This window comes from Myxine glutinosa, chromosome 6 (assembly GCF_964187855.1).
Source record: "Myxine glutinosa chromosome 6, kmMyxGlut1.1, whole genome shotgun sequence".
In the NCBI taxonomy this organism is placed as follows: Eukaryota; Metazoa; Chordata; class Myxini; order Myxiniformes; family Myxinidae; genus Myxine; species Myxine glutinosa.
Window position 1 is genome coordinate 77,913,746 of NC_136266.1, and position 27,998 is coordinate 77,941,743.

A 27,998-nucleotide genomic window follows, 5' to 3' on the forward strand; every position below is an offset into this window, starting at 1 on the left:
AGACTGTTGTCCGTCCGGCAGTTTCCCCTATCTCAGCCAAGGAACTCTGTAGTTCTGTCAGAGTGGTCATTGGGCTCTTGGTCATCTCCCTGATCAAGGTCCTTCTTGCCCAGTTGCTCAGTTTGGTTGGATGGTCAGCTCTAGGTAGAGTATTGGTAGTTCCACATTATTTCCATTCCCTAATGATAGAGCTCTTGGGTACTTTCAAGACTGTAGAAATTGGTTTATACCCTTCCTCAGATGTGTTTCTCCTCACAATTCTATCTCGGAGTTCTACTGACATTTAATTTGACTTTATGGTAGAGTTTCTGCTCTGACATGCACTGTCAACTGGGGGACCTTGCATAGAAAGGTGCGTTTCTTTCTAAATCATGTCCAATCAATTAGATTTGCCACAGGTGGACTCCAATCAAGTTGTAGAGATATCTCAAGAATGATCAAAGGAAATTGGATGCACCTGAGCTTAATTTGGAGTGTCATGGCAAAGGAGCTGAATACTTATTGACTCAAGACATTTCAGTTTTCATTTTTAATAATTTTGGAAGAATATTGAAAAAAAATTCCACTTTGACATTATGGAGTATTGTGTGAAGATCCCTGACAAAAAAAATCAAAATTCAGGCTGTAACAGAATAAAAATGTGAAAAAGTCATGGGGTGTGAATACTTTCGGAAGGTGCTGTAAATGCAACAAAGCTAAAAAGGAACTGCATGTGACTTAGGATTCATAAAATGTTATATTTTCATGAAGAACATCACTTTTACTTCCCACTTTTTTCAACCACCTCCGAGTTTGTGCTTTTCATTATTATTATTCTTCATCCTCCTCATTATCATGATGTTTCTCCCATCAATCCTCATCCCCCTCCTCAATAGCATCTGCCCCATCTTTGATTTATCATTCTTGCTTCCAGGTCTGCACTTATGAGCTGACTTTCCAAAGGTTCTTTTACACAAGTAAAAATGGAAGTTGTACTGTATATCACTTGTACTGTAACACGTTGTACTGTAACAATAATTTCTGCATTTTTTTTATTTATTCCTGCAGTATATTATGATAATATGAACCTGCAAACTCTCAAGAAACTAGAACGGCACTCAGTAGAGAGCATACCTCCACCAGGTGACCAGTTTACGTTTTGTATCCCAGAGTAGACCAGAAAATCACAATACGGAATCACATTTAATCAAAATCATCCGTCCACAACTTTTTGAGATATCCTGCTTTTTATCGTTTTTGTCCCAATCTCAAAATTGTGAAGAATCACTTAAAAACTTATACTAGCCGGATCCGGATCCAGATCCTCACTAAAATGGAATCGATTCTTCCTTGTGACACACACAACCTGTCCACCAAGTTTTGTCCAAATCCATCCATAACTATTTGAGATACCCGGCTATTTGTTGGTTTTAGCCCAATCTCTCAATGGTGAAGAATCACTTAAAAAATTAAATAATTCTCATATCCGAATCCATATTCAGATCTTCAACAAAATCGAATCTATTAGTCATTCAGATCTTCACGAAAATCGAATCTATTTGTCCTTGTCACACATCCAAACTCTCCACCAAGTTTCGTCCAAATCTGTCCACAACTTTTTGAGATATCTTGCTATTTATCGTTTTTGGGCTGATCTCCCAATGGTGAAGAATCACTTTAAAACTTCTACTAGCCGGATCTGAATCCGGATCTTCACCAAAATCTAATCATTTCGTCCTCGTCACATACGCTACATCTCTGCCAATTTTCGTCCGAATCTGTCCACAACTTCTTGAGATATCTTGTTCACAAACAAACAGACAGACAGGGGTGAAAACATAACCTCCATCCACCTTTGGTGGCGAAGGTAACAATGGCACCTTTTCAAAGACATTGTGAGTGAATGCTGAAAATTTGTAAAAAACAAAACAAATCTGTATTCAAACAGCAGTATCACAGTATATATCCCCTCAATGTATCTTAGCGATGACACGACTAGCAAGCCAATTTGATCACCAAATGCTGCTCTCAATGATTCATTGTCTCCAGAAAAAAATGATGAAGTTGACGAAAAGTCAGTTTGTTCCATCTAATATTTAATCGATTACAAAAGGTGATAAAATGTAGCAATTTATCAATTAATTCATACAAAATAACATTTCACAAAATACAATCTGATTTAAGGCCTTTTGTGACAATTTAAGTGATTCATCTGTTAAGTTATTTAATGAAAGAAGTTTTTACTGACATTAAGGTTTGAATAAAAGCAAAAAAGATTACCTTCAGGGGTTGATGTTGTTGGTGCTGTTGTGGTGGTAGATACTGCACCTGTTTTATCCGACAGAGAAAATTGAAAATTACAATTATAAAAAAAAAAATTGTTGCACATTTTTTCTGGATTGTTCCCGATATACTTATTCCAATGATTTTACACAAAACAAGCATTTCTCAAACTCGTTCTCCATGGAAAATGAGTTATTTTTATAAACCGTAGTTTGCTGATATTTTGTTTCCTATTTTGAAATATGCATTTTTACTATTAGAGAAAGACCAGCAGGAACCCACCCGTAGATGCAATGTAAAATGTGACTTCAAGTGCTCAATTCTCTCGCACCTCACAAATCACTCAAGCCCTCAACCTCCCAACCCCAAGTTCTCACCACCCCTCCCCTCCACACCCCAAGACTTGAAACCCTCCCCTCAACAACTCTGAACTCCCCCCAACTCCCCACCAAAAGTCTTCAACCCCCTCACGCCCCCCCTCCCCACCCCCGCACTCCATAATAGGGTGGTCCAGATTCATATGGGGGAAAAAAAAACTCAAAATTCCTCTGTTGACTGCATGCGACCTTTTCCATTATATCAGATGACTCTACAACCCAAAAAGTAATGACATGGGAGCTAATTTTGAAGTCTTGCCAGATTGGCGTTTTTTTTTATTTTTACACAATCTATTTTTTCTTCAAATTTGGATCGCAAGCATGGCAGTTCATGCAGTTCATGGGTTTGTGATCAGTGTTTTAGCCCTGTCTCAAAAGTTATTGGCCAATTTGCTTCAGACAAAGATAAAATATACAGGAAGCATGACTGTTGCACAAAGCAGCATCTTTCAACAGATGGTTCAGTTCAATAAAAAGTCAACATATGGTGCAACCTCTAAATGTTACCGAAGTGTTACCGAAATAAGCTAAAATTTGGCATTTGGAAATTGTGGGTGGAGTCAGGCAAGCTGTCCACCAAATTGGTGGAATGAAATGTTACAGACAGACAGATGAATGGACGGACGAGCAAGTGCACTATTATAAAGATAGGCAAATACCATAATGGTGTCTCTCACAACAGATCAATTTCAATGAGGCAGAAGTTATGAGACAAAAATGAAGGTCTTTCTCCCATCCTGATGAAGCAGCATTTACACTGAAGAATGAATGAATGAATGATCGTTTTAAGGCCATTTTCCCCGCTAGAGCAGCGGTTAGCCTTGCGGGCCCCATGGCAATCATGGTTCCCTGTTTGAGGCAATGTTTTTATGGCTGGATGCCATTCCTGACGCCAACCCTTAGTCGCCTCTTACGATGCGCAGGGATACTGCATACCTATTCTAAATCGGGGTACACACCAGGATCATTCATCCCAGCAAGCTGGTACTCAATTTGCCGACCTCAGAAGGATGACAGGCTGAGTCAACCCCCCTGGTGTTAATTCAGCGATCGACCGGGATTCGAACTCAGCATCCTACTCAGCGGAGTCAAGCAACAGATGTGGCTGTGGTCGGGCGACTGTCTGAACAATGCGTACACATTAAAAAATCCACCCCCAACATGAACCCCAACAACAACAACACCAGCAACACCAAGCTCTTGTAGACTGGCAACATGTCACAGGTAAAAGAAATTCAACCACTTGATCAGATAACTCCATTCTACGTTCACCCTGTAGTCCCCTCTCAAGTGGTAGGTGTGCCATTGCAGCATCACTTTCTGATGGTTTGGAAAACATTGGAATTTTCACATGCACAAGAAGAAGTTTGACATTGAACCTCAACAAAGCATACAACCTGAACCAATTTCTCAGGTATGATCTATTCAACAAATTACGGTTCTTTTCTGATGTGATGAACTTTGAAAGCATTCCAACTAGTTGTTTGGAAAAACCTGGTTTGCAAATAAGATTGTGCAACACAAGTCAGTTTCACAAAAGGAATGGGACACAACCCGCTAGCTGGTACTTCCGTTTAAGTATCAGTTCACCTGGCTACGCATAGAGTGCGTTTGAGGGTAGTGGAGTAGTGGCTGAAATACATCTTATCCAGGTTCCCCCCTGAGAGTTTCCTTCTCTATCCATCTTGTTCACCCAATGCATCCTCTCCTGCACCTCAATCCTCCACACACCCCTTGTTTTTTTTTTGTTTTTTTTTTTTTTTTTGTATACAAGATCGAGGCTCGTGAAAGAGCTAACATTAATCACACAAAAAGACAAACCGACACACAAAACACAAAAAACAAGGGGAGCGGCAGACAAGATGGGGAGAGAGGGGGAAGGACACAAAAGAGAGGGGGGAGAGGGGGAAGGACACAAACACAACATTTGAGAGCAGGGACATTGGGAGGACTTGGGGGGAGGTGGGAGAGGAATAAAACATATGAACACTGCAAGGACTCTGGGGTGAATTACCGGGGGTAGAAAAGATTTTTTTGTATACAATTGTTTGTCAAAGTCTGCCTCTATCTTGGCTTCAACTCTGCTGTTGGTGTTCCCCTTTTCTCAGTGGTTCCTGTAGTCGTTTTGTGTCCTGATCTGTTCGGTGTACTGATTCCAGCTCTTCCAGAAGCCTCGACGATGTATACAAAAAATAAAATATGGCACTCCATGTACCAAGGTTAGTGTTTGAATTCTTGTCATTATAGATGCTCCTTTTCTCTACAACAATGACATTGACTTTTCACTGGATTGAACCTGGATTGATTGAATCTTCAACTGGATTGAATCTCATCATTCACAGTTACAGAAATTATGATAAATGTAGGCAGAAAATTATCTGAGATATATTTTTCATCTTATCTGGAAAATATTGTCATTAAACAATTACGTTCGGCAATTTATTTTTTACAAGTTTGAAATTCTTCTTCTTCTGTCACACCACGTACCTTCGCAAACAACAGACACATCTTCAGCATGCACACAATCGTGAGAGTTCTGACCCAGATGTGAGCATTCTAAAATGTAATGTTCTGAACCAGTACAATGCACTTCATCCATCAATATGGATCCAGTTCCTCGTCCAAATGCTGCACAGCATGGGGTAGATATGGCTGATCCACAACCAAGCTGGCGACACACCACATTTGCATCTGTTATACTCCATCTGTCATCACAGACAGTGCCCCAGGAACCATGGCGGAACACTTCCACACGACCCTCACAGCGTCCACTTCCTCCTACTAAACGAACAGAATTTGCTGGAAAACGACAAGAAATACTTTCGATCATTGTTTGTGCTTTCATGCATTTTGTCAGAACGAATTTTCGCTATTTACTAGTTTATCCCAAAACATATCAAAATCTTTGAAGGATACCATAACTTTTGTGATGTTTCGTGTAACTTCAGATCTCTGCGCAAAATAAGGTAAGCACAGGATGTTATCCTGGCGTGGGGTTACAAGGATGGAGCAAACCACCCCCACCCCAACGCCATCCTTCACAATGGTGACTGATGTTTCGATTTGGGCCTTCTTTTGGACAAAGAAGTGGAAATAACTATGCCCAAGGAATTTCAGACTTCCATTCCGATTGTGCAAAGAACCTTCTCGACGTTATTCGATCACGGTGATTCATGAGAATAGTCCAGTGCAATTACATCAGGAAATCTGCTTTGCACAAACCCCACCATTGATATACCAAGAGCTGCCATGAAAGAAATAGAGGTATGCGCATTCGCCGCTAAGCTGTATATACACTAGATTTGAAAGCTCGGCCCAGCTACAAACTGTCATCCCAGTGTTTCACTTCAATGTGTACACCGTCCTTCGGATGGACGTCACAATCGGTGTCCGCGAAGTCTGTCAGTCTTAGTTTGTGGATTTTAATGTTCCCTTGGGAGTCCTTTGAGAAGAGTAGATGAGTACTGTAATTGACGGCATCATGAAGTAATTACAAAGTCGTGCATTAACAGTGGGTAGTGAGGGTTCTGGAATTTGTGGAAACTCAATTAACCCAGTAAAATGGCTTGCTCCGTCAAAGTGTGCTTGCTGTCGGATTCAACATCTCCCACACTATAAACATATTTACTTTTATTGTTTTTCTTTTGAATTCCCACTTAAAAGGACGTCATCGTCAACGAAACTCAACAACGATCGTTTACCACTTACAAAACAGAGCAAAAACAAAAAGGCAGTATTAACTTCTTTATATGAAGAAGCAACAACACATCGTCATGGAAACAACAAGCAAGAGGCCATAGACCGGCACAACCTGTGACCCTGTACCAAAAATAATCCAATAAATGTATCAAAGCCAGTTCGTTTATGGAGCATGTTTGGATGATTGGACTATGAATGTGCATGCCCACTGCCTTCATCCCCATTGGTTGGACAGCTCTGCCAACTCCGTCCACAATCTTTACAATGTCACCTTTTCAAAGAGAAGGTGATTTTATGCCGGAGACTAGAAAATAATCTGTACTCAAACAGCAGTCTCACTGCACATGTCCAATCACAACATCTCAGCGATGATACAACTAGCAGGCCAATTCGATTACCAAATGCTTCTCTCAATTATTCATGGTCTCCAGGAAAATATGAAAATATGATGAAGTTGAAGAAAATCCAGGTTGTTCCATTAAATATTTTACTGATTACAAAAGATGATCAAACATAGTAATTCATCGAAAAATTTACTCAAAAGAACATTTCACAAAATATAAACTGATTTAAAACCTGTTATGACAATTTAGGTGATTCATGTATTAACTTATTTCATGAAATAACTTTTTTACTCACACTATGGTTTGATCGAAAGTAAAAAAGATTACCTCCAGGAGTTGTTGTCGTTGTTGCTGTTGTGGTGTACGATGTTGAACCTGTTTTATCCGACAGAGACAAAATTAAAATTATAAAAGGTTTGTTGTACATTTTTTATGGATTGTTCCTGACATTTATTCCAATAGTTCCACACATACCAAGCCTTTCTCAAACTTGACTGATATGTAAGGGTACTTGTGGAGCGATTTGTACAACTAACATGAAATTTTTATTGCATTTGTCTTCATTACATCGAGTTATTTGTGGAAATGAAAAAGTTATTTTCCCAAACAGCAATTTGCTGATATTTTGTTTCCTCTTTTACAACATTTATTTTTACTATGACAGAAAGATAAGAATATCCCATTAATAATAAGACCCGTCACATCAAAATACACTACATGATCAAAACTATGCGGACACCCCTTCTAATTAGTGGATTCGGCTATTTCAGCCACACCCATTGTTGACAGGTATATGTGATCAAGCACATAGCCATGCAATCTCCATCGACAAACATTGGCAGTAGAATGGGCCGCACTGAAGAGCTCAGTGACTTTCAACATGGCACCGTTATAGGATGCCACCTTTCCAACAAGTCAGTTCGTCAAATTTCTGCCCTGCTAGAGCTACCCCAGTCAACTGAAAGTGCTATTATTGTGAAGTGGAAACGTCAAGGAGTAACAACAGCTCTACCAGAAGTGGTATGCCACACAAGCTCACATAATGGGACCGCCGAGTGTCGAAGCACGTAGCACATAAAAATCGTCTGTCCTCGGTTGCAACACTCACTACCAAGTTCCAAACTGCTTCTGGAAGCAACGTCAGCACAACAACTGTTCATCGGGAGATTCATGAAATGGGTTTCCATGGCCGAGCAGCCACACACAAACCGAAGATCACCATGCGTAATGTCAAGCATTGGCTGGAGTGGTGTAAAGCTCACTGCCATTGGACTCTGGAGCAGAAGAAATGCGTTCTCTGGAGTGATGGATCATGCTTCAACATCTGGCAGTCCAAAACACTAATCTGCGTTTTGCCGATACCAGGAGAACGCAACTGCCTGAATGCATAATGCCAACTGTAAAATTTGGTGGAGGAGGAATAATGGTCTGGGGCTGTTTTTCATGGTTCGGGTTAGGCCACTTAGTTCCAGTGAAGGGAAATCTTAATGCTGCAGCATCCAATGACATTCTAGACGATTGTGTGCTTCCAACTTTGTGGCAACAGTTTGGGGAAGGGCCTTTCCTGTTTCAGCATGACAATGCCCCCGTGTTCAAAGCGAGGTCCAAACAGAAATGGTTTGGCCAGATCGGTGTGGAAGAACTTGACTGGCCTGCACAGTGCCAGTGCCCCCATCAAACACCTTTGGGGTGAATTGGAAAGCCGACAGTGAGCCAGGCCTAATCGCCCAACATCAGTGCCCAACATTGCTAATCTTCTTGTGGCTGAACGGAAGCAAATCCCCAAAGCATTGTTCTAACATCTCTTGGAAAACCTTCCCAAAAGAGTGGAGGCTGTTATAGCAGCAAGGGGGGGGGGGGGGAACAACTGTATATTAATGCCCATGAATTTGGAATGAGATGTGTGATGTTCGGGTGTTCACATCCTTTTGGCCATGTAGTGTATCACTTTGAAGAAGACAAAAGTTATTAGACAAAAATGGAAGCCTTTCTCCTCCAAGGGGATACTTTCTTCAATCATTTTTGTAATCTGTAACAATAACAAAAATCAAAGGAAAAACATCTTTCACAACAATGACTTACTGATTGAATATGATGCAGTTTTGCTTTCCTTTCCAATAAAAAATCTAAAGCAAATACATTTTGAGTTTACAAGATAGACGAGCTATTTTAATGGATATCCAATTCAAAGAGCACAAGATCCTTTAACAATAATCATTGGTGAGGAGAATGGCATAACCTCTGCCAAACATCTTCCCTCACCATCAGAAATCTTCAACGTCCACAATCAAAGAGGCATTTTAAATGGCATAACCTTTTCCTACAATATTCCAAATGATAAGTCTAATCTGAAGTGCTATCCATGGGACACTTCCCTCTCAATGATTGAAAAATGATTCAACCACTTGATCAGATTTCTCTCCATTCCTCCTTTTCTGTGAAGTTTCCTCAAAAGTAACAGGTGTGCCATTGCAGCATCACTTGGATGATTTGGAAAACATTGGAATTTTCACATACACCAAAAGAGGTACGACATTCAATCTCAACAATGCGTACAACCTGAGCCTATGATCCGTTCAACAAATTGTGTGTCTTCTGATGTGATTAAATTTCTAAGCATTCCACCTCATTAATTGAAGAAAATTTAGCAAATCAAGAGTAAAGTTGCCCAGGCATAGCAAGTTTCCATGTTTGTGTGAAATCCAATCTCAAGGTACACAGGCCCATTTTGCAACTGAAAGAATTTATACAATGGACAAGATACTCACAATACTCACAATGGACAAGCTCATTGTGGGATAGAATGTCATCTAATTACAGTTCTGGTTCGTGAGCACAAGACTGTGCAACTCAACTTAAGTTTCACAGGAGGAACGGGACACAACCCGATTGCTGGTACTTCTGTTTATCAAGTATCAGTTGATGTTCTTTTGAGAACGGGTATGCTCAAGTTAAGATCAGATCTGAACATTGCACAAACTAAATAAATTCATATTTTGCTAAAATGGTGAAGTTCATGAAAGGTTCCACTTCGTAGGTGGTCGGTGTCTCGGAATGTGATCCTTGTCAATGTATATCAACAATTACAAATGCATTCACACCTGTTTGGAAAAGGGAATTTTCAACCTGTTGATTGGATGCATTGTGTATTTGTATTTGTGAGATTTATTTTTTCATTCACGGTTGAACATATGTATATATTTTTGATAATAGTTATTGTCCACATGTATTGAATTTTATCACTGTCTATTCCTTTGGAACTTTGACGGGGGTTTCACCAACCATTCCCATCATTATCAGCACACACGATCAGTCATTTGCAAATAAACCGAGGAAGTGGACATCCTAATATCACTTCACATGGTGTTTGAAATCCTGTCCATTTTGTACCTGCAGGAGTGGGATGCTGTATCTCCTGCCTTTCTCGCTCTTTGTTTTCTCCTTCACTGATAATATGCCATGATATAATCCAGGAAACTCTTTTGTACGACACTTTCATCACCCACACCTCTCTGTGCAATACATGGTCATCAAATACTTGAATCCACATCACAGATTCTATCTGGTCTTTCCCTTTGAATCATTCTTTCAGAGAGACTTCTTGCATCTGCTATTTTTTTCCTCTTTGCTGTGAATCGGTATAATATGTTCATGCTACGTGTGGCCTTTGGTTTCTTCATTGTGGATTGTCTTTTCCATGTTTTGTCCTTTTTCAAATGGTTTATTCTCTTCTTTGTCCTTTTCTCAACTGGAATCTTATCAAACCTTATTATTATTGTCGCCTGTCGAAAAATGATCCTTTAGTCACTTTTCAAGTTCAGGTGCTCCACAGACTGTCATCCACCGTCTGCAGGAGCAGAATTGCCGTGTAAAACCTCCATATCAAATTTCCGATTGTACCCTTCACCAAGGAAAAGAGATTTGGAAACCAAAGTGGAATTGTACAAGTGATAAGATAACATGTGTGTACTATCAAAGATATTGAGGGATTATTTACAATGATTTTCCATGAAGATGAAAGTCATGCACAAAGGTTAGTGATTGAATTCTCACCATTACATATTCCTATGAATTTTGGGTAGGGCATATATAGATCCAGGTAGATCTGCATAGATATTATGCTCCTGCTGTCGTGATATGGAACCTTACCTGTAATAAGTTTTTTTCGGCGGTTTGTCGGATTAAGTGTATACCTGTGATCATACAAGGATGATCATGTGATAGGTATAGGAGGGATTACGCTAATTCCCCGGTGTGTCAAACCTGTGAGCTATCCATTGTCCCATATGGCAACGCACTAGACACGTAGATTAGGAATCCATTCCCATTAGCGCACACATTAATTAATTCCCCCTCCGCCACAATAACAAAGGAACTGACGGAAGAACAGACCGGAAGCGATCGCGCACACTGGTGGCATGGCAGGCAAACATCGATCATGCAGGCAATAGCCACACCCAGAAGGACTCGTGATTGACAGGGGGGAGGGGCGAGTAGGAAGCAGGTCGCCGATTGGCAGAGTAGGGAAGGTGAAGGACGTGCCACACTGATTGGCCACCGACAGATGGCATGACACCAAAGGCGCGAAGCACTCAGCCATTCAGAGAGGAGGGCGCGAAAGACGAGTAAGAAGCTACGCACCGATTGGAGGAGAAGCACCGGTGATGTGAGGGGGGCGCGAAAGTCTAGCAAGAAGCGACGCACTGGTTGGAGGGAAAGAGAGCTGACGTCACGAGACGGGCAGTAAAACCACTCGCTGGCCGACATTTCCTTCTTCTCGTCTTTCGATTCCTTCCTGCCCAGACCTCTCTTCCTTTCTCTCCCATTTGGACTTCTTCCCATGTGGACCTTTGCCTGTTGGGTGACGACGAATGGTGGAGAGACGGTCGAGCACCGACGATGATCCTCCCCTGTTGTTCTTGCTCCTGGTGCCTGCGAACGAGTGCTGTGGCATGGGATGGACCGTGCAGCGAGGCCGATGTTTACACCAACCGGAGCTGTGGTCGGACGACGTGCTCGGACCTGACGATTCCCGACATCACATCCAGACAGATAAGACACACCGCATAGAACATAACATTTGTTATATTTATCCTTCCATTTGTCCTGTAGTTGAAGTCAGTGTGGGAGCGCTCCATTAGAGGGGTTTAGTTCATCGGCGCGTTTGTTTGTTCTCGGGGTCTGGCAATAAAGCCGTGTTTATTTTTGTACCTTCAATTCTGGTTATTGTGAGTTTCTTTTCAAAGGGTGAAGACCTCGTCGGGGCCACCCAGGTAAGTCGGCATCCTCCCCAACCCCCCCACCCGCCCCCCCGCCCCTCGAATATCATCTGCCATTGATTTGGATAACGCTTCAAAGTAAGCTCGAATGCCATCCGTGGGGCACTCTCGGTGTTAACTGAGAGCCAGCCACAGGACAATATGTTATTTTTCTCAACAACAATGATTTTGACTTTTCACCAGAGCATTATTCAGAGGTGTCTGCACTCATTATTCACAGTTACAGAAATTGTTATAAATGCAGACAGAGAATTTTCTAAGATATATTTTTCTCTTAACTGGAAATTATTGTGATTGAACAACTATATTTGGCAAAAACTATATAAAAGTTTATGATATTCTCCCGCTTCTGTAAAACCACGTACCTTCGCAAATAACAGACGCATCTTCACCATGCCAACAATCGTGAGAGTACCAACCCTGATGTGAACATTGTGAAAGGTAATGTTCTGAGCCATTACATTGCACATTATCCATCAAGATGGAACCATTTCCTTGTCCAAATGATGCACAGCATGGGGAAGATAGGGCTGATCCACAACCGAGCTGGCGACACACAACATGTGCATCTGTTACACTCCAATAGTCATCACAGACAGTGCCCCATGCTTCCTGGTAGAACACCTCCACACGACCCTCACAGTATCCTCTTCCTCCTACTAGACGGACATCCATCACTGGAAAACGACAAGAAGAAAAATATCTTCAGAAATAGATCATTGTTTGCGCTCACGTGCATTTTGGCAGAACGAATTATTGCTATTTACTATTTTATCAAAAAACATATCATCATCGTTAAAGGACAACATAATAACGTTTGTGATGTTTAGTGGAACCTCACATCTCTGTGGCAAAGAAAGTAAGCACAGGATGTCATCTTCGTGTGGGGTTAGAAGGATGTAAACCACCCCCACCCCAACGCCATCTTTCACAATGGTGACTGATGTTTCGATTTGGGCCTTCTTTTGGACAAAGAAGTGGAAATAACTATGCCCAAGGAATTTCAGACTTCCATTCCGATTGTGCAAAGAACCTTCTCGACGTTATTCGATCACGGTGATTCATGAGAATAGTCCAGTGCAATTACATCAGGAAATCTGCTTTGCACAAACCCCACCGTTGATATACCAAGAGCTGCCATGATGATAGAAAGAGAGGTATGCGCATTCGCCGCTAAGCTGTATATACACTAGATTTGAAAGCTCGGCCCAGCTACAAACTGTCATCCCAGTGTTTCACTTGAATATGTACACCGTACTTCGGATGGACGTCACAATCGGTGTCTGCACAGTCTGTCAGTATTAGTTCGTGGATGATAGTGTTCCCATGGTGTACTTTGAGAAGAGTCGGTGAGTAATTGACAGCATCATGAACTAATTACAAACTCATGCATGAACTGTGCGTAGCAAGGCTTCTGGTCTTCTTTGATTCTCATTGACACCCAGTGAAACGGCTTGTGACCGCAGAGTGTGCTTGCAGTCCGATTCAACATCTCCCACACCAGAAACACATTTACTTTTGTTGGTTTTCTACTTATCCACTTTAAAGGACGTAATCGGCAACGAAACGCAACAATGACTGTTTGGCATTTACAGAACAGAGCAAAAACAAAAAAAGGCAGTCAAAATTAACTTCTTCACATGAAGGACCGGCACATCTTCATGCAAACAATAAGCAAGGGGCCATAGACCAGCATAACATGTTACACTTTCCCCAAAATCGTCTAATATGTAAAATCCAGTTCATTTTTGGACTATGTTTGGACTATTGGACAATGTATGTGCAGACGGATTGCCTTCACTCCATTGGTTGGACAGCTCTACCAACTCCGCCTATAATCTACAATGTCACCTTTTCAAAGAGAAGGTGATTGTATGCTGGACACAAGGAAATAATCTGTATTCAAACAGCAGTATCACTGTACATGTCCATGTCCAATCACTACATCTCAGTGATGATACAACCAGCAAGCCAATTTGTTCAACAAATGCTGCTCTCAAATATCCATGGGCTCCAAGAGAAGATGATGAAGTTGAAGAAAAGCGAGGTTGTTCCATTTAACCTTTCATTGATTGTAAACGATGATCAAATAGAGCAATTTATCAATTAATTTACTCAAAAGAACATTTCACAAAATGTAATCTGATTTAAAACTTGTTACAACAATTGAGGCGATTCCTCTCTTAACTTATTTCATGAAAGACGATTTAGCCGATTTATTCACACTATGGTTTGATCCAAAGCATAAAGATTACCTCCAGGACTTGATGGCGTTGGAAATGTTGTGGTGTCCGATGTTGTATCTGTTCAATCCAACAAAGAGACAAAATTACAGTTATAAAAGGTTTGCTGTGCTTTTTTTATGGATTGTTCCCGACATACTTATCACAATGATTCCACACAAACGAAGAATTTCTCAAACTCCTCTGATATGTAGGGCTACGTGTCCAGCAGATTGTAAAACTAACATCAAATTTATATTGCATTTGTCTTCATCACATCGAGTTCTCCATGAAAAATGAGAAAGATATTTTTCCAAGCAGCAGTTTGCTGATATTTTGTTTCCTCTTTTGCAGCATCAATTTTTACTATTTTAGAAAGATAAGAAAATCCCACAAATAATAACGTTTGTCACATCAAAATATCACTTTGAAGAAGACAAAGGTTTATGAAAAAATGGAAGTCTTTCTGCTTCAAAAGGAGGTACTTTCTTTCATCATTGTTGTAAAATGTAACTAGAGGTTCCAGGGAACCTGAACTCAACTGGTCTATATCAATATGGTAAGAATATGCATAATAGAACCACAAACTATATCGTTTATTTGTGCTAAAAAATATATGACAAAAATTGATTTTTCAATACGGCCGCCCTGTCGCGCTCATTTTTGGGCGTGCAACGCCCAAATGCAATCCCAAACTAGTTTATGCCTTAAAGATGCTGCATAACAAGTTTCATAAAATCTCATCAATATTTGTGACTTTTAGAGCGTAGACGTCGAATTGTTTACAGACGACAGACAGACAGACAGACAGACAGACGACAGATGGACGACGGACACTGGGTGTCGACAAAAACTCAGCTGGACATAGTCCAGTTGAGTTAAAAATACCAAAAATCAACGGAAAACCTCTTTCACAGAATATGATGCAGAGTTTTGTCTTACTTTCCAATTAAAAATCTAAAGCAGTGAAACATCTACTTAACAAGATAGATGAGCTAGTTTCATAGATATCTAATTGAAAGAGCACAAGACCCTTAAAGGATAATCTTTGGTGAGGAGATCCTTCACTATGTGAAAGGTCTTCGGTCAACTTCAGAAATCATCAACGTCCACAATCTTCTGTCAACATCAGAAATAATCAACATCCACAATCTTCCGTAAACATCAGAAATCATCAACATCCACAATCTTCCGTCAACACCAGAAATCATCAACGTCCACAATCTTCCGTCAACATCATAAATCATCAACATCCACAATCTTCCGTCAACATCAGAAATCATAAACATCCACAATCTTCCATCACCATCATGAATCATCAACATTCACAATCTTCCATTAACATCAGAAATCATCAACATTCACAATCTTCCATCAACACCAGAAATAATAATTAACATTCACAATCTTCCGTCAACATCAGAAATCATCAACATCCACAATCTTCCGTCAATATCAGAAATCATCAACATCCACAATTTTCCGTCAACATCAGAAATCATGAACGTCCACAATCTTCCGTCAACATCAGAAATCATAAACATCCACAATCTTCCATCACCATCATGAATCATGAACATTCACAATCTTCCATCAACATCAGAAATCATCAACATTCACAATCTTCCATCAACATCAGAAATAATCATTAACATCCACAATCTTCTGTCAACATCAAAAATCATAAACATCCACAATCTTCCATCAACATCAGAAATCATCAACGTCCACAATCTTCCATCAACATCAGAAATCATCAACATCCACAATCTTCCGTCAACATCAGAAATCATCAGCGTCCACAATCTTCCGTCAACATCAGAAATCATCAACGTCTACAATCTTCTGTCAACATCAGAAATCATAAATATCCACAACCTTCCATCACCATCATGAATCATCAACATTCACAATCTTCCATCAACATCAGAAATAATCATTAACGTCCACAACCTTCCGTCAACACCAGAAATCATCAACATTCACAATCTTCCATCAACATCAGAAATAATCATTAACGTCCACAATCTTCGGTCAACACCAGAAATGATCAACGTTCACAATCTTCCGTCAACATCAGAAATCATAAAAATCCACAATCTTCCATCACCATCATGAATCATCAACATTCACAATCTTCCATCAACATCAGAAATCATCAACATCCACAATCTTCCATCAACATCAAAAATCATCAACGTCCACAATCAATGAAACATTTTGAATGGCCTAACCATTTCCTGTCATATTCCCAATGACGAGTCTCATCTGAAGTGTTGTCCAAGGGACCTTCTCTTCTCTCCAAATAATTGGCAAAATGATTCAACCATTTCATCAGATAACTCTCCGCTCGCTCAGCTGGTGTCAACATCGTCCCCCACACAAGTTGGTCTGTGGCTTCGTCCTCGGTTCTTACTGCTTGGCTACCTATGTGCTGCTCCTTGTTGGCTTTGCCAGATAATTTGTCAGATAAACATTTCACTCTGGCGTCTTCAAACGATAAAATTGCCTCGGATAACAAATTAGTTTGTGTTCTGGCCATTTTTGGGTGAAATTCGGACACAAGTCTGTCTCTGCAAGCTTCATGTAGAAATCGTCCAACCGAACAGATACAACAGGTACAATCAAGAATCAAGCTGCTTCAAACGTATTACAAAGTCAGCCATGGACTAGTGCTCACCTTGTCTGGCCATCCAAAATTTGTGTTGCTCGGCAATCACGATGGGTTTAGGAGTGAAGTGTTCTGATAACAGCCCCTTTAAATCATCGTAAGACTTCATTTTCAAAGAATCTGGACTACATAAGTTCTTCATCATTTTAAATGTCTCTGCTCCCAACAACACCAGTGGCAGGTTGGTATTTTTCCCCTCGTCGATTACATTTCCCGCCATAAATGCATCGCACCTGTCCGTGTGTTCATCAAAGCACTCAACCTTCTAATCGAAGGCGCCCAAATTTCCAAACAGCCATCTTTTAGGTTTCCTAAGCATTCAACAACCTTCATCGCCAATTTGTGTATCCTGGAGAGTCAAATATGCTGAGTTTTCCAGTCCACGACATTCGGGATATATGCACATGACTCAGACATAGGGAAGCCACAAACAAAATGCTTTACTGCACATGCGCAAGCTCCATCCCCTGATGATGTCAAAACCCGAAAATTCCTGGATACATCACAAGGCAGAGCTAGAAGCACCTTTCCCCCTCATGGAAACAATGAGCAAGAGGCCATAGAACGGCATAACATGGGACCCTGTACCCAACATGATCTAGCATAAAAACGCCAGTTCATTTTTGGACTATGTTTGCACTTTTGGACAATGTATGTGCGGACGGATTGCCTTCGCTCCATTGGTTGGACAGCCCTCCAAACTCTGCACGCAATCTACAATGTCACCTTTTCAAAAAGAAGGTGATTGTTTCCCGGATACTGGGAAATAATCAGTATTCAAACAGCAGTGTCACTGTACATGTCCTCTCGCTGTATCTCAGCGATGACACAACTAGCAGGCGAATTTGATCATCAGGGGCTTCTCTCATTTATTCATGGTCTCCAGGAAAATATGATGAAGTTGAAGAAAAGCCAGGTTTTTTTTTTTTGGGTTTTTTTGTATACTGAATCGAGGCTCGTGAAAGAGCTGACATTTACTTCACAAACAAATCAACCAGACAACCAGACAAATAGGTTGTTCCATTCAATGTATTTCATGGATTGGAAAAGGTGATCACATATGGCAATTCAACAATTAATTTACTCAAAAGAACATTTCACAAAATATAAACTGATTTAAAACCGGTCATGACAATTGAGGCGATTCATCAATTAACTTATTTCAAGAAAGAAGTTTTTTTATCCACACTATGGTTGTATCCAAAGCGAAAGTATTACCTGCAGTAGTTGGTGTCGTTGATACTGTTGTGGTGTACGATTGTGAATCTGTTTCATCCGACAGAGATAAAATTATGCATTTAAAAGGTACTTATTACAATGTTTCCACACCAACAAATCATTTCAACAAATCAAAACAAGCAAAGCAATCAAAACGGTACAAACTCATCTGATATTCAAGGTTACATGTGGAGCGGATTGCAAATAAATCAGATTTTCATTGCATTTTTCTTCATTACATCGAATTCTCCGTGGAAGTGAGAAAGGCATTTTTCCAAGCAGCAGTTTGCTGATATTTTGTTTCCTCTTTTCCAGCATCAATTTTTACTATTATAGAAAGATAAGAAAATCCCACAACAACGTCCGTCATGTCAAAATATCCTCTTGAAGAAGACAACAGTTATTAGATAAAAATGTCAGTCTTTGTCCTCCAAGAAAATACTTTCTTTCATCATTTTTGCAAACTGTAAAAAAAACATAACCAAAGGAAAACCTCTTTCACAACAATGATTTACCGATTGAATATGATGCAGAGTTTTGTCTTCGTTTACAATAAAAAAACATCAGAAGCGATGAAACATTTACTTAACAGATAGATGAGTTATTTTAATGGATGTCTATTTCAGAGACCACAGGACTCTCACGATAATCTTTGGTGAGGAGTCCCTTCACTAAGCTGAACGTCTTCTGTTAACATCAGAAATCGTCAACGGCTGCAATCAAGAAGGAACTTCAAATGGCATAATATTTTCCAATAATGTTCTGAGAGTTGTGTCTCCGTGGTCATCTGAAGCGGTGTCCATTGAACCTTCCCTCTCCATGATTAAACAAAATTCAACAACTTGATCAGATAACTCTCCCTTCCACCTTCACTCGAGTCCCCTTTCAAGTGACAGATGTGACATTGCAGCATCACTTGGATGATTTTGAAAACATTGGAATTTTCAGATGCACAAGAATAAGCATGACATTCAATCTCAACAAGACAGACAACCTGAACCTATATCTCAGGTATGATCTATTCAACAAATTATGTTTCTTGTGATGTGATTAACTTTCTAAGCATTCCCACAAATGAATTGTAGAAAATTTAGCAAATCAAGAGTAAACTTGCCCGGACATGGCAAGTTTCCATGTTTGTGTGAAGCTCTCACAGGCCCATTAGGCAAATGAACGAATTTATTTGACATTTCAAAGATACTCACAAGAGCTTATGGTGTGGAGTAGCATGTTGTCTGATTATATTTCTGCGCTGTGAGCATAAGATTGTACAACTCAACTCATGGACCTCCGGTAGCTTGTAACTGTTGCTGCGTTTTTACCTGAGGAAGAACTGCTGAAATCTATCTATCCGGGTTCTTCCCAACATCTTTGTTCCTTTCACATTTCTTTCGACTTTTTCATATTTCTCCTTTTTCATTCTATTTCTTGCTTCTTCTTTATTTCTCTCTTTCTTCCTCTATCTGTCTTCGGAAAAGTGAATTATAGTGGAATTTTTTCTGGAAGGTTCACTTGGCTGTGCCTGGATGGGTTTGAGGGTAGAGGAGTAGCATCTGAAACCCAAATCCTATCCATCTTCCTCCTGATGACTCCATCTTTGCTCTTTACTTCTTCTGTTTCCTTCTGTTGACTCCAATGCAGTATTTGCTTTTCTGTTTCATTTCACAGGAGGAACGGGACACAACCCGATTGCTGGTACTTCTGTTTATCAAGTATCAGTTGACGTTCTTTTGAGAACGGGTATGCTCAAGTTAAGATCAGATCTGAACATTGCACAAACTAAATAAATTCATATTTTGCTAAAATGGTGAAGTTCATGAAAGGTTCCACTTCGTAGGTGGTCGGTGTCTCGGAATGTGATCCTTGTCATTGTTTATCAACAATTACAAATGCATTCACACCTGTTTGGAAAAGGGAATTTACAACCTATTGATTGGATGCATTGTGTATTTGTATTTGTGAGATTTATTTTTTCATTCATGGTTGAACATATGTATATATTTTTGATAATAGTTATTGTCCACATGTATTGAATTTTATCACTGTCTATTCCTTTGGAACTTTGACGGGGGTTTCACCAACCATTCCCATCATTATCAGCACACACGATCAGTCATTTGCAAATAAACCGAGGAAGTGGACATCCTAATATCACTTCACATGGTGTTTGAAATCCTGTCCATTTTGTACCTGCAGGAGTGGGATGCTGTATCTCCTGCCTTTCTCGCTCTTTGTTTTCTCCTTCACTGATAATATGCCATGATATAATCCAGGAAACTCTTTTGTACGACACTTTCATCACCCACACCTCTCTGTGCAATACATGGTCATCAAATACTTGAATCCACATCACAGATTCTATCTGGTCTTTCCCTTTGAATCATTCTTTCAGAGAGACTTCTTGCATCTGCTATTTTTTTCCTCTTTGCTGTGAATCGGTATAATATGTTCATGCTACGTGTGGCCTTTGGTTTCTTCATTGTGGATTGTCTTTTCCATGTTTTGTCCTTTTTCAAATGGTTTATTCTCTTCTTTGTCCTTTTCTCAACTGGAATCTTATCAAACCTTATTATTATTGTCGCCTGTCGAAAAATGATCCTTTAGTCACTTTTCAAGTTCAGGTGCTCCACAGACTGTCATCCACCGTCTGCAGGAGCAGAATTGCCGTGTAAAACCTCCATATCAAATTTCCGATTGTACCCTTCACCAAGGAAAAGAGATTTGGAAACCAAAGTGGAATTGTACAAGTGATAAGATAACATGTGTGTACTATCAAAGATATTGAGGGATTATTTACAATGATTTTCCATGAAGATGAAAGTCATGCACAAAGGTTAGTGATTGAATTCTCACCATTACATATTCCTATGAATTTTGGGTAGGGCATATATAGATCCAGGTAGATCTGCATAGGTATTATGCTCCTGTTGTCGTGATAGGGAACCTTACCTGTAATAAGTTTTTTTCGGCGGTTTGTCGGATTAAGTGTATACCTGTGATCATACAAGGATGATCATGTGATAGGTAGAGGAGGGATTACGCTAATTCCCCGGTGTGTCAAACCTGTGAGCTATCCATTGTCCCATATGGCAACGCACTAGACACGTAGATTAGGAATCCATTCCCATTAGCGCACACATTAATTAATTCCCCCTCCGCCACAATAACAAAGGAACTGACGGAAGAACAGACCGGAAGCGATCGCGCACACTGGTGGCATGGCAGGCAAACATCGATCATGCAGGCAATAGCCACACCCAGAAGGACTCGTGATTGACAGGGGGGAGGGGCGAGTAGGAAGCAGGTCGCCGATTGGCAGAGTAGGGAAGGTGAAGGACGTGCCACACTGATTGGCCACCGACAGATGGCATGACACCAAAGGCGCGAAGCACTCAGCCATTCAGAGAGGAGGGCACGAAAGACGAGTAAGAAGCTACGCACCGATTGGAGGAGAAGCACCGGTGATGTGAGGGGGGCGCGAAAGTCTAGCAAGAAGCGACGCACTGGTTGGAGGGAAAGAGAGCTGACGTCACGAGACGGGCAGTAAAACCACTCGCTGGCCGACATTTCCTTCTTCTCGTCTTTCGATTCCTTCCTGCCCAGACCTCTCTTCCTTTCTCTCCCATTTGGACTTCTTCGCATGTGGACCTTTGCCTGTTGGGTGACGACGAATGGTGGAGAGACGGTCGAGCACCGACGATGATCCTCCCCTGTGGTTCTTGCTCCTGGTGCCTGCGAACGAGTGCTGTGGCATGGGATGGACCGTGCAGCGAGGCCGATGTTTACACCAACCGGAGCTGTGGTCGGACGACGTGCTCGGACCTGACGATTCCCGACATCACATCCAGACAGATAAGACACACCGCATAGAACATAACATTTGCTATATTTATCCTTCCATTTGTCCTGTAGTTGAAGTCAGTGTGGGAGCGCTCCATTAGAGGGGTTTAGTTCATCGGCGCGTTTGTTTGTTCTCGGGGTCTGGCAATAAAGCCGTGTTTATTTTTGTACCTTCAATTCTGGTTATTGTGAGTTTCTTTTCAAAGGGTGAAGACCTCGTCGGGGCCACCCAGGTAAGTCGGCATCCTCCCCAACCCCCCCACCCGCCCCCCCCGCCCCTCGAATATCATCTGCCATTGATTTGGATAACGCTTCAAAGTAAGCTCGAATGCCATCCGTGGGGCACTCTCGGTGTTAACTGAGAGCCAGCCACAGGACAATATGTTATTTTTCTCAACAACAATGATTTTGACTTTTCACCAGAGCATTATTCAGAGGTGTCTGCACTCATTATTCACAGTTACAGAAATTGTTATAAATGCAGACAGAGAATTTTCTAAGATATATTTTTCTCTTAACTGGAAATTATTGTGATTGAACAACTATATTTGGCAAAAACTATATAAAAGTTTATGATATTCTCCCGCTTCTGTAAAACCACGTACCTTCGCAAATAACAGACGCATCTTCACCATGCCAACAATCGTGAGAGTACCAACCCTGATGTGAACATTGTGAAAGGTAATGTTCTGAGCCATTACATTGCACATTATCCATCAAGATGGAACCATTTCCTTGTCCAAATGATGCACAGCATGGGGAAGATAGGGCTGATCCACAACCGAGCTGGCGACACACAACATGTGCATCTGTTACACTCCAATAGTCATCACAGACAGTGCCCCATGCTTCCTGGTAGAACACCTCCACACGACCCTCACAGTATCCTCTTCCTCCTACTAGACGGACATCCATCACTGGAAAACGACAAGAAGAAAAATATCTTCAGAAATAGATCATTGTTTGCGCTCACGTGCATTTTGGCAGAACGAATTATTGCTATTTACTATTTTATCAAAAAACATATCATCATCGTTAAAGGACAACATAATAACGTTTGTGATGTTTAGTGGAACCTCACATCTCTGTGGCAAAGAAAGTAAGCACAGGATGTCATCTTCGTGTGGGGTTAGAAGGATGTAAACCACCCCCACCCCAACGCCATCTTTCACAATGGTGACTGATGTTTCGATTTGGGCCTTCTTTTGGACAAAGAAGTGGAAATAACTATGCCCAAGGAATTTCAGACTTCCATTCCGATTGTGCAAAGAACCTTCTCGACGTTATTCGATCACGGTGATTCATGAGAATAGTCCAGTGCAATTACATCAGGAAATCTGCTTTGCACAAACCCCACCGTTGATATACCAAGAGCTGCCATGATGATAGAAAGAGAGGTATGCGCATTCGCCGCTAAGCTGTATATACACTAGATTTGAAAGCTCGGCCCAGCTACAAACTGTCATCCCAGTGTTTCACTTGAATATGTACACCGTACTTCGGATGGACGTCACAATCGGTGTCTGCACAGTCTGTCAGTATTAGTTCGTGGATGATAGTGTTCCCATGGTGTACTTTGAGAAGAGTCGGTGAGTAATTGACAGCATCATGAACTAATTACAAACTCATGCATGAACTGTGCGTAGCAAGGCTTCTGGTCTTCTTTGATTCTCATTGACACCCAGTGAAACGGCTTGTGACCGCAGAGTGTGCTTGCAGTCCGATTCAACATCTCCCACACCAGAAACACATTTACTTTTGTTGGTTTTCTACTTATCCACTTTAAAGGACGTAATCGGCAACGAAACGCAACAATGACTGTTTGGCATTTACAGAACAGAGCAAAAACAAAAAAAGGCAGTCAAAATTAACTTCTTCACATGAAGGACCGGCACATCTTCATGCAAACAATAAGCAAGGGGCCATAGACCAGCATAACATGTTACACTTTCCCCAAAATCGTCTAATATGTAAAATCCAGTTCATTTTTGGACTATGTTTGGACTATTGGACAATGTATGTGCAGACGGATTGCCTTCACTCCATTGGTTGGACAGCTCTACCAACTCCGCCTATAATCTACAATGTCACCTTTTCAAAGAGAAGGTGATTGTATGCTGGACACAAGGAAATAATCTGTATTCAAACAGCAGTATCACTGTACATGTCCATGTCCAATCACTACATCTCAGTGATGATACAACCAGCAAGCCAATTTGTTCAACAAATGCTGCTCTCAAATATCCATGGGCTCCAAGAGAAGATGATGAAGTTGAAGAAAAGCGAGGTTGTTCCATTTAACCTTTCATTGATTGTAAACGATGATCAAATAGAGCAATTTATCAATTAATTTACTCAAAAGAACATTTCACAAAATGTAATCTGATTTAAAACTTGTTACAACAATTGAGGCGATTCCTCTCTTAACTTATTTCATGAAAGACGATTTAGCCGATTTATTCACACTATGGTTTGATCCAAAGCATAAAGATTACCTCCAGGACTTGATGGCGTTGGAAATGTTGTGGTGTCCGATGTTGTATCTGTTCAATCCAACAAAGAGACAAAATTACAGTTATAAAAGGTTTGCTGTGCTTTTTTTATGGATTGTTCCCGACATACTTATCACAATGATTCCACACAAACGAAGAATTTCTCAAACTCCTCTGATATGTAGGGCTACGTGTCCAGCAGATTGTAAAACTAACATCAAATTTATATTGCATTTGTCTTCATCACATCGAGTTCTCCATGAAAAATGAGAAAGATATTTTTCCAAGCAGCAGTTTGCTGATATTTTGTTTCCTCTTTTGCAGCATCAATTTTTACTATTTTAGAAAGATAAGAAAATCCCACAAATAATAACGTTTGTCACATCAAAATATCACTTTGAAGAAGACAAAGGTTTATGAAAAAATGGAAGTCTTTCTGCTTCAAAAGGAGGTACTTTCTTTCATCATTGTTGTAAAATGTAACTAGAGGTTCCAGGGAACCTGAACTCAACTGGTCTATATCAATATGGTAAGAATATGCATAATAGAACCACAAACTATATCGTTTATTTGTGCTAAAAATATATGACAAAAATTGATTTTTCAATACGGCCGCCCTGTCGCGCCCATTTTTGGGCGTGCAACGCCCAAATGCAATCCCAAACTAGTTTATGCCTTAAAGATGCTGCATAACAAGTTTCATAAAATCTCATCAATATTTGTGACTTTTAGAGCATAGACGTCGAATTGTTTACAGACGACAGACAGACAGACAGACAGACAGACGACAGATGGACGACGGACACTGGGTGTCGACAAAAACTCAGCTGGACATAGTCCAGTTGAGTTAAAAATACCAAAAATCAACGGAAAACCTCTTTCACAGAATATGATGCAGAGTTTTGTCTTACTTTCCAATTAAAAATCTAAAGCAGTGAAACATCTACTTAACAAGATAGATGAGCTAGTTTCATAGATATCTAATTGAAAGAGCACAAGACCCTTAAAGGATAATCTTTGGTGAGGAGATCCTTCACTATGTGAAAGGTCTTCGGTCAACTTCAGAAATCATCAACGTCCACAATCTTCTGTCAACATCAGAAATAATCAACGTCCACAATCTTCCGTAAACATCAGAAATCATCAACATCCACAATCTTCCGTCAACACCAGAAATCATCAACGTCCACAATCTTCCGTCAACATCATAAATCATCAACATCCACAATCTTCCGTCAACATCAGAAATCATAAACATCCACAATCTTCCATCACCATCATGAATCATCAACATTCACAATCTTCCATTAACATCAGAAATCATCAACATTCACAATCTTCCATCAACACCAGAAATAATAATTAACATTCACAATCTTCCGTCAACATCAGAAATCATCAACATCCACAATCTTCCGTCAATATCAGAAATCATCAACATCCACAATTTTCCGTCAACATCAGAAATCATGAACGTCCACAATCTTCCGTCAACATCAGAAATCATAAACATCCACAATCTTCCATCACCATCATGAATCATGAACATTCACAATCTTCCATCAACATCAGAAATCATCAACATTCACAATCTTCCATCAACATCAGAAATAATCATTAACATCCACAATCTTCTGTCAACATCAAAAATCATAAACATCCACAATCTTCCATCAACATCAGAAATCATCAACGTCCACAATCTTCCATCAACATCAGAAATCATCAACATCCACAATCTTCCGTCAACATCAGAAATCATCAGCGTCCACAATCTTCCGTCAACATCAGAAATCATCAACGTCTACAATCTTCTGTCAACATCAGAAATCATAAATATCCACAACCTTCCATCACCATCATGAATCATCAACATTCACAATCTTCCATCAACATCAGAAATAATCATTAACGTCCACAACCTTCCGTCAACACCAGAAATCATCAACATTCACAATCTTCCATCAACATCAGAAATAATCATTAACGTCCACAATCTTCGGTCAACACCAGAAATGATCAACGTTCACAATCTTCCGTCAACATCAGAAATCATAAAAATCCACAATCTTCCATCACCATCATGAATCATCAACATTCACAATCTTCCATCAACATCAGAAATCATCAACATCCACAATCTTCCATCAACATCAAAAATCATCAACGTCCACAATCAATGAAACATTTTGAATGGCCTAACCATTTCCTGTCATATTCCCAATGACGAGTCTCATCTGAAGTGTTGTCCAAGGGACCTTCTCTTCTCTCCAAATAATTGGCAAAATGATTCAACCATTTCATCAGATAACTCTCCGCTCGCTCAGCTGGTGTCAACATCCTCCCCCACACAAGTTGGTCTGTGGCTTCGTCCTCGGTTCTTACTGCTTGGCTACCTATGTGCTGCTCCTTGTTGGCTTTGCCAGATAATTTGTCAGATAAACATTTCACTCTGGCGTCTTCAAACGATAAAATTGCCTCGGATAACAAATTAGTTTGTGTTCTGGCCATTTTTGGGTGAAATTCGGACACAAGTCTGTCTCTGCAAGCTTCATGTAGAAATCGTCCAACCGAACAGATACAACAGGTACAATCAAGAATCAAGCTGCTTCAAACGTATTACAAAGTCAGCCATGGACTAGTGCTCACCTTGTCTGGCCATCCAAAATTTGTGTTGCTCGGCAATCACGATGGGTTTAGGAGTGAAGTGTTCTGATAACAGCCCCTTTAAATCATCGTAAGACTTCATTTTCAAAGAATCTGGACTACATAAGTTCTTCATCATTTTAAATGTCTCTGCTCCCAACAACACCAGTGGCAGGTTGGTATTTTTCCCCTCGTCGATTACATTTCCCGCCATAAATGCATCGCACCTGTCCGTGTGTTCATCAAAGCACTCAACCTTCTAATCGAAGGCGCCCAAATTTCCAAACAGCCATCTTTTAGGTTTCCTAAGCATTCAACAACCTTCATCGCCAATTTGTGTATCCTGGAGAGTCAAATATGCTGAGTTTTCCAGTCCACGACATTCGGGATATATGCACATGACTCAGACATAGGGAAGCCACAAACAAAATGCTTTACTGCACATGCGCAAGCTCCATCCCCTGATGATGTCAAAACCCGAAAATTCCTGGATACATCACAAGGCAGAGCTAGAAGCACCTTTCCCCCTCATGGAAACAATGAGCAAGAGGCCATAGAACGGCATAACATGGGACCCTGTACCCAACATGATCTAGCATAAAAACGCCAGTTCATTTTTGGACTATGTTTGCACTTTTGGACAATGTATGTGCGGACGGATTGCCTTCGCTCCATTGGTTGGACAGCCCTCCAAACTCTGCACGCAATCTACAATGTCACCTTTTCAAAAAGAAGGTGATTGTTTCCCGGATACTGGGAAATAATCAGTATTCAAACAGCAGTGTCACTGTACATGTCCTCTCGCTGTATCTCAGCGATGACACAACTAGCAGGCGAATTTGATCATCAGGGGCTTCTCTCATTTATTCATGGTCTCCAGGAAAATATGATGAAGTTGAAGAAAAGCCAGGTTTTTTTTTTTGGGGTTTTTTTGTATACTGAATCGAG

At 40.5% G+C, this 27,998-nt stretch overlaps 1 protein-coding gene across 1 annotated transcript in view; it reads right to left on the reverse strand.

Annotated features, from left to right (window-relative positions):
• Positions 1 to 27,998, reverse strand: part of LOC137430005 (scavenger receptor cysteine-rich domain-containing protein DMBT1-like) — a 188,904-nt gene that overhangs the window by 35,786 nt on the left and 125,120 nt on the right. Inside the window, exons 23-30 of the mRNA XM_078780034.1 lie at positions 24,408 to 24,455; positions 22,518 to 22,829; positions 18,073 to 18,120; positions 14,217 to 14,264; positions 12,327 to 12,638; positions 7,010 to 7,057; positions 5,127 to 5,438; positions 2,260 to 2,307 (exon numbers count right to left, since the gene is read on the reverse strand). Coding sequence (XP_078636160.1) covers positions 2,260 to 2,307; positions 5,127 to 5,438; positions 7,010 to 7,057; positions 12,327 to 12,638; positions 14,217 to 14,264; positions 18,073 to 18,120; positions 22,518 to 22,829; positions 24,408 to 24,455 — 1,176 coding nt within the window. The remainder of the gene's footprint in view (positions 1 to 2,259; positions 2,308 to 5,126; positions 5,439 to 7,009; positions 7,058 to 12,326; positions 12,639 to 14,216; positions 14,265 to 18,072; positions 18,121 to 22,517; positions 22,830 to 24,407; positions 24,456 to 27,998) is intronic.